The sequence below is a fragment of the Tachyglossus aculeatus genome, chromosome 27 (assembly GCF_015852505.1).
Source record: "Tachyglossus aculeatus isolate mTacAcu1 chromosome 27, mTacAcu1.pri, whole genome shotgun sequence".
NCBI classification, from domain to species: Eukaryota; Metazoa; Chordata; class Mammalia; order Monotremata; family Tachyglossidae; genus Tachyglossus; species Tachyglossus aculeatus.
Genome location: NC_052092.1, coordinates 2479026 through 2492689, shown reverse-complemented (window position 1 = coordinate 2492689; position 13664 = coordinate 2479026). Strand labels below are relative to the sequence as shown.

At 50.1% G+C, this 13664-nt stretch overlaps 1 protein-coding gene across 5 annotated transcripts in view; it reads left to right on the top strand.

Annotated features, from left to right (window-relative positions):
• Nucleotides 1–7599, top strand: part of EHMT1 (euchromatic histone lysine methyltransferase 1) — a 111620-nt gene extending 104021 nt beyond the window's left edge. For all 5 annotated transcript variants that reach the window (XM_038767798.1, XM_038767797.1, XM_038767799.1 and 2 more), the window contains exons 21-27: nucleotides 45–189; nucleotides 377–454; nucleotides 2357–2472; nucleotides 2971–3057; nucleotides 3874–3952; nucleotides 4069–4244; nucleotides 7162–7599. In XM_038767798.1, coding sequence (XP_038623726.1) covers nucleotides 45–189; nucleotides 377–454; nucleotides 2357–2472; nucleotides 2971–3057; nucleotides 3874–3952; nucleotides 4069–4244; nucleotides 7162–7369 — 889 coding nt within the window. In that variant the 3' untranslated portion in view covers nucleotides 7370–7599. The remainder of the gene's footprint in view (nucleotides 1–44; nucleotides 190–376; nucleotides 455–2356; nucleotides 2473–2970; nucleotides 3058–3873; nucleotides 3953–4068; nucleotides 4245–7161) is intronic.
• Nucleotides 7600–13664: the final 6065 nt, after the last annotated feature.

Sequence of the window (13664 nt, the reverse complement as noted above, 5' to 3'; positions counted from 1 at the left end):
GATCTCCGAGCATTCACCGTCCTGTTGCCCGTTCCTCCCCGCAGAGACATCGCCCGAGGCTACGAGCGAATTCCCATTCCCTGCGTCAACGCGGTGGACAACGAGCCTTGCCCAAGCAACTATAAGTACGTTTCCCAGAACTGCGTCACGTCGCCCATGAACATCGACAGAAACATCACCCACCTGCAGGTGAGATTTTAAGAAATGGAGACAGGATTTATCGGATAGGGGTGGGGGAAACAGAATGGTTAAGGACTGTGGATCCTAAGAAACGGGAGCCGATTTATCGGGTGGCCGAGGGAGAGCAGAGAGTGTCAAGGACAGCTGATCTTAGAGGGAACGATCCCTCTAACATTCTGCTTTTGCTTTCTCTTAGTACTGTGTCTGCATAGACGATTGTTCCTCCAGCAACTGCATGTGTGGGCAACTCAGTATGCGCTGTTGGTATGATAAGGTGAGCATAATGGTGGTTGCTGGTTGGTTTGTTTTTGTTGGTATCCGTTAAGCGCTTACAACGGGCCAGGAGCTGTACTAAGCGCCGGGATAGCTACAAGCTGATCAGGTTGGACACAGCCCCTGCGGGCCTCACGGTCCTAATCCCCGTTGTCCCGATGGGGTCACTGAGGCTCAGGGACTCGAAGCGATTTGGTCACACGGCAGACGGGCGGCGGAGCCGGGATGAGAATCCAGATCAATCAATCAGTCGTATTTATTGAGCGCTTACTGTGTGCAGAGCACTGTACTAAGCGCTTGGGAAGTACAAGTTGGCAACATATAGAGACAGTCCCTACCCAACAGTAGGCTCACAGTCTAAAAGGGGGAGATGGAGAACAAAACCAAACATACTAACAAAATAAAATAAATAGAATAGATATGTACAAGTAAAATAAATAGAGTAATAAATATGTACAAACATATATACAGGTGCTGTGGGGAAGGTCCTTGTAACTCCCAGGCCCGGGCTTTTTCCTCTAAGCCGTCCCGCTTTTCCCTGTGGGGAGAATGTTCCCAAGAGGGGGTTCTTCCACGCCGGAACCCTTGGATAGTAATGACATCAGTGTTTCTCACTACAGTTTAGATCCATCCACCTCTTGCAAAGAGAGAAATTACTTCTGCCTCCAAAAAGTAAAATTAACTCTCCAGGGATTTTTTTTTTAAATAATCTCTCCTCTTTTGTTTACTTTTACAATTTCATTGCCCAGCATGCCATTAATTAGAAAGGGGAAATCTAGGAGATGCTGAGGCACCCTGGCTCTCTTAGAATCTGTGTTCTGAAGATCTCAAAGCTCATGGCTGTTTTCATGGAGTTCAGCGAAGAGACAGCAGGGTGGCCTCGTTTAAGGTTTAGCAAAGCTTTTTCGCTGATACCACCGTACCCTAGGTTCCGTACCCTGGACTTGCATTTTCAAGTTCCCAACTCCTTGTCATCATCAATCGTATTTATTGAGCGCTTACTGTGTGCAGAGCACTGTACTAAGCGCTTGGGAAGTACAAGTTGGCAACATATAGAGACAGTCCCTACCCAACAGTGGGCTCAGAGTCTAATATCTGTCAATATTATCTACCTGCAAATCCAGATATCAGGTGAGACGAAACGTTAAACTCATCCTGCACGGTTTGCTTTTTTTGTGTGTTTCTGTAATTATAAACAGGGGTGGTCTTCATCTTCCCCGAACCTCAAATTGTGGCGAAGCAGGGAAGGTCAAATGACTTGAAAGATCGCCTGGAGTATTTGTGTTGGAATCCAGGGTGAATTCCTAAGCAGTGCCTTGAAACAAAAATGAGGAATTTTCCTGACACTGCAGGATTTTCAGGGAAAACAGGGATTAATTCTTACCTCTCAGTGAATGTGTCCTGTATGATGCCAAGTTGTAAGTACTCAAGGCGGCGGTTACATTTGATTCCAGAAAGTAATTAAAACGCTACGTTTGATAAGTAGATGTGAAGCAGCATGGCATAGTGGATAGAACCCGGGCCCCGGAGACAGAAGGTCATGGGTTCTAATGCCGGCTCTGCCACCTGCCTGCAGTGTGGCCTTGGGTGAGTCACTTCACTCCTCTGGGCCTCAGTTACCTCATCTGAAACATGTGGATTTGAGACTGTGTGCCTCATGTGGGATAGGGACTGCCTCCAACCTAATTTGCTTGTATCCACCCCAGCGCTTAGTACAGCATCTGGCACATAGTAAGCGCTTAACAAACACCATAATTATTGTGTGGGTGTGGATTTGTAAAGGCCTGTTGGTAATTGAAACAAAAAGAGCAGGACACTTACTGCACACAGTAAGCGCTCAGTAAATACGATTGAATGAATGAATAACACTGACCATGTCTTCAACGCTTCATCCTTTTCGTAGGATGGTCGACTGTTGCCGGAATTCAACATGGCAGAGCCGCCGTTGATCTTCGAGTGCAACCACGCTTGTTCGTGTTGGAGGAATTGCCGCAACCGAGTTGTCCAAAATGGACTCAGGTGAGCGAGAGGAGGACCCATGGGCGTTGATTCATCCACTCATATTTATCCTGCACTCACTCCGTGCAAAGCACCGTACCGTACCGAGCACTTGGGAGAGTACAATGGAACAATAAATGGACACATTCCCTGCCCACAACGAGCTGACCGTCTAGATACAACGAGCTGAGAAACCAGATCATCAGGTCGGACACAGCCCGGGGCACATGGAATAATAGTAATTATGGTATTTGTTGAGTGCTTGCCATGTGCCCAGCACTGTTCTTAGGCACAAGATCATAAGGTTGGACCCAGTCTCTGACCCACATGGGGCTCCCAGTCTAAGTAAGGGTGGGAGGCAGATTTTGAATCCGGTGAACACTTCTCGGCTGAGACCACAGTGAAAACCCTTCTGATCGGGGGAGCGGGGCGGGAGGAGGCATGCTGGGCCCACTGCTCCCCCCCTGCACGTTGGCTCTCTGCTTGTGACCTCCCGTCATAACCGGGGTTGTTTTTCAGGACGCGATTACAACTGTACCGGACACAAAATATGGGCTGGGGCGTCCGGTCCTTGCAAGACATTCCACTGGGAACCTTCGTGTGCGAGTAAGTTGGGCGTCCTTAAACTTTGAACTTCACAGCTCTCCATCCGAACGTGGGGTTTTTGTGGAGCGCTGAAGGTGTGCAGAGCACTGTACTAAGCGCTTGGGAGACGGCGCGATGACAGAATTAGGACCACGTCCCTTTCCACACAGTGAACTCATCGATCCCTGCTATCTGCTGAGCGCTCATGGAGTGCAGAGCACTGGATGAGTGCTTGGGCAAGTACAGTACAACAGAGTCCTTATTGTAATAGTTTTGGTATTTGTTAAGCTCGTACTGTGTGCCAGGCACCGTACTAAGCGCTTGGGAGAATACAGTACCACAATAAGCCCAGCCCACAACGAGCTTATAGTCTCGAGAGGGGAAGACAGACATTAATATAAATAAATAAATTATGGATATGTACATCTGGGAGGAAAAATTCCCTACTCACAACAAGCTGACAGCCTAGAGGGGGAGACAGACATTAATATAAATCAATAAAATGACAGATAGGGACGCAAGTGCTGCGGTGCTGGGATGGGGGAATGAATAAATGGAGCAAGTCAGAAGAAAGTGGGTGAAGAGGAAAGGGGGGCTTAGTCAAGGGAGGCCTCTCGGAGGAGATGGGCATTCCAGGCCAGGGGCAGGACACTTGGAGAGATGGGCCTTCAGAAAGTCTTTGAAAAGGGGGAGAGTCTGGCCAGTTCCCGGAAACACGTCCCCCGACGGAAGTCGAGGTCAGGGAGGAGCCGCGGGCGGCCCCGTCTTCCCGGGGCGATTCCGGGGCTCTCACCGCCGCCCTTTCTTTCCCTTCCCTTACTGCCCCCTCTCCCGCAGGTACATCGGGGAGCTGATTTCGGACTCGGAAGCGGACGTGCGGGAAGAGGACTCCTACCTCTTTGACCTCGACAACAAGGTAACGTGGCATTGGGGGAAGCGAGGCGCTTGCTAATGGCCAACCTTAAGGAGGGAAAGAGTCGCACAGGGAAGCGACCCCTTCGACATCTGCCATCGCCCCTTTTCTCCCCATAGGACGGAGAGGTGTACTGCATAGACGCTCGTTTCTATGGCAACGTCAGCCGCTTTATCAATCATCTCTGCGAGCCCAACCTCATCCCCGTGCGCGTCTTCATGTCCCACCAGGACTTACGCTTCCCCCGGATCGCCTTCTTCAGCACCCGGCCGATAGAGGCGGGAGAGGAACTAGGGTACGTACGCCAACCTTGCCGGGGAATGGAACGCGTCTGAAAGCGAGGCCTCCCCTCGCGGGAGAGTGGCCTCGTGTGGGAGTGGGCTTGGCTGGACTTCCCCGGCCAGTTGGAAATCAAAGGCACTGTCACTGGGGAATAATAATAATAATAATAATAATGGTATTTGTTAAGGGCTTACTATGTGCCAAGCACTGTTCCAAGGGCTGGGGTAGATTCCAGATAATCAGGTGGTCCCACGTGGGGTCACAATCTGAATTCCCGTTTTACAGATGAGGGAACTGAGGCACAGAGAAGTTACTTGCCCAAGGTCACGCGGCAGGCAGGTGGCAGAGCCGGGATGAGAACCCATGACCTATGAGTCCCAAGCCCAAGCTGTTTCTGGAGTCCAACATTCAGTCAGTCGATGGTATTTATTGAGCGCTTATTGTGAGCCGAACACTGGACTGAGCATTTGGGAGAGGACAAGACAACATCAGTCAGTCTATCATTGGTATTTATTAATAGACTGCAAGCTCGCTGTGGGCAGGGAATGTGTCTGTTGTTCTTTCGTCCTCTCCCAAGTGCTTAGTACAGGGCTCTGCACGCAGTGAGCGCTCAATAAATACGATTGAATGAATGAAGCGAGTGAATATTGAGTGTCTACCATGTTCCAAGCACTGGACTGAGGGCTTCCCTGCAGACTGTGAGCTCATTGTGGGCAGGGATTGTGTCTGCGCACTGTGTTGTATTGTGCTCTCCTAATGCTCTGCACACAGTAAGCACTCAATAAATACCACTGATTGATTGGTTGATCTGGTGAGAAAAATACAGCAGGGATGATAGATTCATTTCTTGCCCTTGATGGGGTTCCAGTCTACTGGAGGAGCTTCCCATCAACGCCCCCCGCCATAGATGCAGGGTGACACTCTTTCCCTAGTGTACACTGGGATCGGATTGGTATCCTGTAGCCCTTAGGTCTGTATCTTTGCCTTTTGTGGTTTGACGTGTGTGTGTGAATCAGTGTCATTGATTGAGTGCTCACTGTGTGCAGAGCACTGTACAAAGTGCTTGGCAGAGGACAGTAGAACGGAGTTGGAGATATATTGTGTGCCCACAACGAGCTGACATTCCAGAGGGATAATCCCAAATCCCAAGCTCTTGAGACCCCTCTCTCTGGTCTCTGGGGGAGTTTTCTGGCCCAGATTCCCTTAGTTGCCAGATCCAGCTCCTGGGGACAGGTCAGGGATGGGAAATGGGGGACAAGGAAAACCTAGGCCATGTTTCACCGGCCCCAGTTCATTGAGTCATATTTTTTGAGCGCTTACTGTGTGCAGGGCACTGTACTAAGTGCTTGGGAGAGGACAGTATAACAACACACACATTCCCTGCTCACAACAAGCTGCCAGGCCAGAGGGATAATCCCCAAATCCTTGTTCCCTCCGAGTTTCCCTGGACTATGGCTACCAGGGGCCAAAATTGAAGTGGCCCGATTCCTCCCCCTAATCCCCTTTAATAGCGTGACTCCCAAGAGACACTCTGCAGGACCGTCCTCTAGACTGTAAGGTCGTCGCGGGCAGGGAGTGTGTCTGTTCTGTTGTATCTCGCAAGCGCTTTATACAGTGCTCTGCATGCAGTGAGTGCTCACTAAATACCATCGATGGATGGTTTGCTCCTCTGCTGCCCCGGCCCTGCCCATTAAGTAGCCAAATCCAATCGGGGACCTCAGTCTCACGGCCCCAGCAACTCAAATTTCGTGGAGGGCAGTCATTCATTCATCCGGTCGTATTTATGGAGCACTTACTGTGTGCAGAGCACTGTACTTAGCGCTTGGGAGAGTCCAGTACAGCCATAAACAGACACATTCCCTGCCCACGAGGAGCTGACAGACTAGAGGGGGAGACAGACATAAGTAGAAAGAAAGAAATGACAGATATGAACATAAATGGTGTGGGGCTGGGCAGGGGGGATGAATAAAGGGAGCGAGTCGGGGTGATGCAGAAGGGAACGGGGTGATGCAGAAGGGAATGGGAGAAGAGCGGTGGGTGGGAGGGTCTCCAACTGACCCCTTGGGATTTTGTTTTTTCCACCCTGGGCCCGTCCCATAAGTAGACAACTCATTCATTCATTCATTCAATCGTATTTATTGAGCGCTTACTGTGTGCGGAGCACTGTACTAAGTGCTTGGGAAGTCCAAGTTGGCAACATCTAGAGACGGTCCCTACCCAACAGCAGGCTCACAGTCTAGAAGGGGGAGACAGACAACAAAACAAAACATATTAACAAAATAAAATAAATAGAATAGTAAATATGTACAAGTAAAATAGAGGAATAATATGTACAAACATATGTACAGGTGCTGTGGGGAGGGGAAGGAGGTATGGCTGGGGGGAGGGAGAGAAGAGAGGGGGCTCAGTGTGGGATGGCCTCCTGGAGGAGGTGAGCTCTCAGTAGGGTTTTGAAGGGAGGAAGAGAGCTAACTTGGCGGATGTGTGGAGGGAGGGCATTCCGGGCCTGGGGGAGGACGTGGGCCGGGGGTCGACGGCAGGACAGGTGAGAACGAGGCACAGTGAGGAGACTAGCCGCAGAGGAGCAGAGGGTGCAGGCTGGGCTGGAGAAGGAGAGAAGGGAGGTGAGGTAGGAGGGGGTGAGGTGATGGACAGCCTTGAAGCCAAGGGTGTGGAGTTTTTGCCTGATGCGTAGGTTGATTGGTAGCCACTGGAGATTTTTGAGGAGGGGAGTAACATGCCCAGAGAGTTTCTGCACAAAGACTCGGAAACGGCCGAGTCTGCAAAGAAAGGGAAGCGGCCGCCAGTGGTTGTTTCTGCACGGTAACGCCCCGGGGGAGGTCTAGGGACTCTGGGCCCGGCCCGCTGACCCCCCCTCCCCACCCCCCCGTTTTCCTCTCTGGGTCCGTGTCTCCCCGCCCCGGCCGCAGGTTTGATTACGGAGAGCGGTTCTGGGACATCAAGGGCAAGTTGTTCAGCTGCCAGTGCGGCTCGGCCAAGTGCAGACACTCGAGCGCCGCCCTGGCCCAACGGCACCGCTGCCCCCGCCGGCCCACCCCGCCCCCGGAGACCCTGGAGAACGGGCTCCCCGACACCAGCTCCGCCGCCGCCTCCGCCTCCGCCGCCGACCCCTTCTGAGGCCCTCCGCCGCCGCCGCCCCCCTCCCCTCCCGCCCCACCCCGAGGTCGAAACTCTTCTAACCCTCCCTCTCCAGTTCCGTACTATTCGGTTTTCAGTTGGATGAAGAGGAAAGCCAGGCCCGCCGGCGAGGGGCCGGCTCACCGACCGTCCCCCGCGGAGTTGGGACGGAACACGCCCCGGGGAGACCCCCCCCTTCCCCTCCCCGCCCCCTCCCCGTTATCTCCGGTAAGCTCCAGGCCGGGGGGGGGAGGGAAGGCAGGCCACCCGGTCCGGCCGAGCCTCCGCCTATTCGGGCGAGGGCGGGGCCGCTTCCCCCCCCCATCCCGATCCAAGCCCGTGACCACAGACTTCCGAACGTCCGCTGTCGAGGTCCGAGGATTCCGGAGATGATCCCCGGGGCACGACTCCCCCCGGAAGGACCCGCCATTGGGTTTGCACCGCGTATTTCGGGGTCCCCGGGTCTCCCCTCGGTTTGGGGCCGACTCTGCCGCTGGGACCGTCGGCCTGGCACGGGGGTCGGTGGAACCGGGGGCGACGTGCTCTTTTAGAAGGTGCCGTTCGGGGACCCGGGCTCCCCTCTCCCTTCCTTTCGGGTCCCCGACCCCCCCCCCCACCCCCAGTTTCGTGCGAGCCTGCCAAAGCCACCATCACTCCCGCAAAGCCGTCTCCGTTAAAGCCCGGCGCGCCCCCCCCCAAGCCCCCCGGGGTTGGGGAAACGGGGGGGGACGTTACTGTTCCGCAGTGTTGGTTTTCTCCCGGGATGGGGCCACGCCGGCCCGTCTCTCCTTTCACATTAAACCGTCTTCGAGAGGAAAGTCGAAAGGGATTGTACAAGACACTAACTTTGGAAAAGGATCGGTTTGCTTTTTTAAAAAAAAAAATTATATATATTGACACGCGTATATATATATATAAAAGAACCCTCTGACGGGCATTTCTTCCAGAGGGTACTGTAGCTTGAGGGGAGCGGGGAAAAGCCAAGAATGAGAGAGCGAAGATAATAATACGTCGTCTTCTCTCCTCCCGTCCGGGTATTTGATGCCGGGCACCTTCTATTACTTTTTCAACCCCAGGCTTCGATGATTAGTAAACGGATTTGTTTTTCTACCATTATGGAACATTGGGACAAACAGCTTAAAAAAAAAAAAAGAAGAAGAAACACCAACGCAAACACAAAACAAACTACGGTGCTGATTCTGGTGTGATTTTTTTTTTACTCACCAAGTGAATATAAAATATCAATTGTATAAAAAGAACAAAGTGATTTTAGTATCAAATGCAGGAAAAAAATACCTTTTTTAAATTGTTAGTATTGTAGTGTGAATAAATTTGCCATCAACTTTTGTGTGGTGGCTTGGCAGGTCATATAATTTTTTTTTTTTGCATATATCTTTTTAAATACTGTAATTAGTGCAGTAACCGTGTTTTTTTTTTTGTGCAACTCTTCTAAACATTCATGATGCAGTCATGTTTATTTTTTTTTTTCTTCTGTTAAAATGTTTTTGACAGTTTAAAGAGCAGTCTTTTGGCTCAGACCATTTCTTGTTCTGTTTTCAATGAAATCAATAAAAAAAAAAGTGCTTTAAATGACTCCTGCTCCCTCTCTCTCATGGTGACATGGTTTTGTACTCCAGTGGAACCCTGCTAGTCACCCGGGCTCCGAGCGTAAAAGCACCAGGTGGCTCGCCAGTTTCCCGTCCCGCAACGCGCCCGTTCCACCCTTCGCCTTTCCGAATCTGGCAGAGCAGATCCCTCTAGACTGTGAGCCCGTCATGGGCAAAAAGGTGTCTAGTCGTCGTTCGGTTGTCCTCTCCCCAGTGCTTTGTACAGTGCTTTGCACACAGTAAGCGCTCAGTAAAGATGACCGAATGAATCTCGGCCACTTAACGCAGTTCGGCGGGGAGTGGGGAAATTGTGGTGTAATAGTGCTCTGCACAGAGTAAGCGCTCAGTAAATGCGACTGAGTGAGTGAAACGCCACATTTTTTGTTGGGTAGACAAGGAACATATCTACCAACTCTGTTATATCGGACTCTCCTAAACAGTCCAGTGCTCTGGGCATAGTAAGTGCACAATAAATAGCTGGCTGTCGTATTTATTGAATGCTTACTATGTGCACAGACTGTGAGCCCGGTGTTGGGTAGGGACCGTCTCTATATGTTGCCAACTTGTACCTCCCAAGCGCTTAGTACAGTGCTCTGCACACAGTAAGCGCTCAATAAATACGATTGAATAAATGAATGAATAAACGCTTGGGAGAGAACACTCCCTGCCCACAACGAGCTAGGGGAGTAGCAAAGCCAGGCAAGTCTTATGTCAGTGATGTGTACTGAGCGCTCACTGTGTGCAGAGCACTGGACTAAGCGCTTGGGAGAATAAAATATAACAATAAAACAGTGTTGGACGGAACTGACCTTTCAACGTCACTTGGATTGCAGGGACAAGGTTCCTTCCTACTATTAATAATATATTATGCATAGTAATTATTAATATATATGATAATAATTGTATCTGTTAAGTGCTTACTATGTGCTAAGCACTGGAGTAGATACAAGATCATCAGGTCCTAGATGGAGCTCACAGTTTAAGGAGGGAATAAAGATATTGAACTTACGTTTTGCAGATGAGAGGACTCACAGCAGGTGGGTGGCGGAGCCGGGTTTAGAACCCAGGTCCTCCGACTCCCAATCTCTGGGATTTATTGAGCACTTGCTGTGTGCAGAGCGCTGTACTAAGTGCTTGCATACTAAGTACCCTCTCCATTAAGTCAGGCTGAAAGGTCTAGCCATTCCCCCTGGGCCCTTGTAATAATGGAGATATTTGTTAAGCATTAACTAAGTTTCAAGTACTTGGGTGAGTACAAGGTAATTAGGTCAGACACAGTCCACTTCTCCCACGGGACTCGCAGTCTAGGAGAAGTATCGCATCCTCGTTTTACAGTGAAGTGACTTGCCCAAGGTCACTTCAGGCAGGCAGGTAGCCGAGCTGGGATTAGACTCAATCGATGGTATTTATTGAGCGCTTACTATGGACAGATGGCCGTACTAAGCGCTTGGGAGAGAGGCTCCTTGTCCATAATGAGTTTACAGTCTAGAGGGGGATTAGAACTCAGGTCCTCTGACTCCCGGGCCTGAGCTCTTTCAGTGCTGCTTCCTTAGGCCTGGCTTCCGATTCCATCCTAGTCCCTGCCGCCCTCTTCTTCATCATCATCATCATCAATCGTATTTATTGAGCGCTTACTCTGTGCAGAGCACTGTACTAAGCGCTTGGGAAGTACAAATTGGCAACATATAGAGACAGTCCCTACCCAACAGTGGGCTCACAGTCTAAAAGGAGTGGATACTCCTTCTTCCCTCCACCTGAGGCCAAATGACTTATTCATTCGTATTAATGTCCATCTCCCCGTCTAGCCTGTCAGCTCGTTACTGGAAGGGAACGTGTCCACCGGTTCTGTTGTCTGAGCACATAGTAAGCGTTCAATAAATAGCATTGATTGATTCCTTGGGTTGGGGGGGCGTCTCAAGTCTTGCCCTTTCCCGTTCCCCCGACAGCACCTTGGTCCTGGCTCTCTCCCCGCGCTTTACAAGTACTGTAGTCATAATTACCTTGATGCTGGCTCTCTCAATCAATCAATCGTATTTATTGAGTGCTTACTGTGTGCAGAGCACTGTACTAAGCGCTTGGGAAGTACAAGGTGGCAACATATACAGTCCCTACCCAACAGTGGGCTCACAGTCTAAAAGGGGGAAGCGCTCTCCCAGCGCTTAGAACAGTGCTTGGTGCATAGTAATCGCTTTGCAAGTACCGTAATTATTATCATTATTATCTTGGTCCTGGCTCCCCGTGCTTAGACAGTGCTTGGCTCATAGTAAGCGCTTTACAGATACCGTAATTATTATGAATTATTTTTCCAAGGCCACCCGGGCTTCCACTCCTCCCAACTCCGGGAAACCGAGGCATCGCCCAGGGCCGGGACCGCTCGGGCCCTGGGAATGGGCAACAGGGTGAGCAGAAAGCCCCGCCTGGGCTGTTTAGGTAGCCGGACATGGAGCCGTCTTTGGATTGAGAAGGAAAAAGGCCACGGAGGCCCCCGTGGCTCCCCTCTTCTGGCTGCCTCCATCATCATCATCATCATCAATCGTATTTATTGAGTGCTTGCTATGTGCAGAGCACTGTACTAAGCGCTTGGGAAGTACAAATTGGCAACATATAGAGACAGTCCCTACCCAATCTGCTGTTGGTTGGAAGTGAGAGCTACAGGAACCATTCCAGAAACGGGAATTCCCTGGAGAGGTATGTGGAAATTAAGTCAATCCTTGTGATCTAGTGGAGCCCTTGTCTGCTGTGTGAACTTGGGCAAGTCACCTTTTCGCGCCTCAGTTCCCTCATCTGTAAAGTGGGGATGAAGACTGTGAGCCCCACGTGGGACAGACTATCCGATTTGCTTCTGTCTACTCTAGCGCTTAGAACAGTGCCTGCCACATAGTAAACTCTTAACAAATATTATTATTATTATTAAGAGCACAGGCTTGGGAGTCAAATGGGGATTTAACATCCCTTCTCCCCCCTCCGCCCATCTCTGAGCACCATAGAGACAATATCCCAACGGATTATCTCCTATCTACCCCAGCACTAAGTACAGTGCTTGGTTCATCATCATTATTAACGTCGGTAATAAAAATACATATTTTAGTGGGCAGTAAATTTAGTTCTCTGCTCAGCAGGGCTCTCAGAAAGGATTATTGATTGATTCAGGTGGTTTGCTGAAAATTTCTTTCATGAGAACATATACCCCAGCACTTAGCACGGTGCTTGGCGTAGAGTAAGTGGTTAACAAATACTATTCTCATCATTATTATTACTATTAGTAGATATAATGTAATTGTTCTACTTCATTTGTCACAGCTTTATTCGTACCTCTATAAAAGAGAGTAAGGAGTCGGGGTAATTTAAGTCAACTCAAATATTCATGGGGATTTAGGACCGTTCCATTGTAAATGGATTTAAAGCCCCGAGTATTTGCTGATAGCAAATGGGATCGGGTCTGGACAACTGATCTGCCAAAAATGGATAAAAGCCACCAGATTATACACAGCTTGAAGTGTCTTCTGAAAGGAAGGTTGTAAAAAAGAGCATTATCGGCCCTGCCGCTCATTTTAATTAGTCCGGGAATGCTCGTGTTCCCTGCGGAGTGCGCTAAAATGTGTACATCTCAATTGATAATTCCATAAATCAATTTGCCGGCAGCCTAGGAGACTCCGGCTTATTGGGTAGAAAGGGGGAAGAGTAGAGCTTTGGGAAGGACGAATTCTGTGGGATGAGCCCGCTTCGCTGTGCCACGAGGGGCTTGTCAGGGCAGGAGAAGAAAGCGATGAATTCGATGTTGAATTTGGTGATCTTGTCCAAGAACTGCCAATCCAGATTCACTCTCCCAGATTGGAGGGGTGGGGGATTGGGGCTGGGGAAAGGTTGTGTATTGTGTGGGTGTGGGTGTGGGTGTCGAGTGAAGGGCTTGGGTCGGGGCTCTAATTTATTTATATTCTCTCTCCCATTCGGGACTGTCAGCTCCTTGTGGGCAGGAATCATGTGTACCATGAGAAGCAGCATGGCCTAGTGGCTAGAGCCCAGGCCTGGCTCCTCCACTTGTCTGCCTTCTGATGATAATAATAATAATAATAATGATGGTATTTATTAAGCACTTACTATGGGGGTGAAGACTGTGAGCCCCCCGTGGGACATCCTGATCACCTTGTAACCTCCCCAGCGCTTGGAACAGTGCTTTGCACATGGTAAGCGCTTAACAAATGCCATCATTATTATTACTATGATGATGATGGTATTTATTAAGCACTTACTATGTACCAAGCACTGTTCTGTGCTTTGCACATAGTAAGCTCTTAATAAATGCTATCATTATTATTATTATTATTATTATTTGTTTGCTAGGCACTTACCACGTGCCAGGCACCATTCTAAGAGCTGGGGCGGAAACCAGCCAATTGGGTTGGACCCTGTCCCTATCCCACGTGGGGCTCACAGTCTCCAACCCCATTTTGCAGATGAGGGAACTGAGGCACAGGGGAGTTGGGTGACTCGCCCAAGGTCATGCAGCAGACAAATGGCAGCAAAGCTTGTGACTCCCAGGCCCATGCCCCAACCCGATGCAACACACAAATGGCAGCAAAGCTTGTGACTCCCAGGCCCATGCTCCAACCCTATGGAGCAGAAACCTTGTGACTACCTTTTAGACTGTGAGCCCACTGTTGGGTAGGGACTGTCTCTACATGATGCCA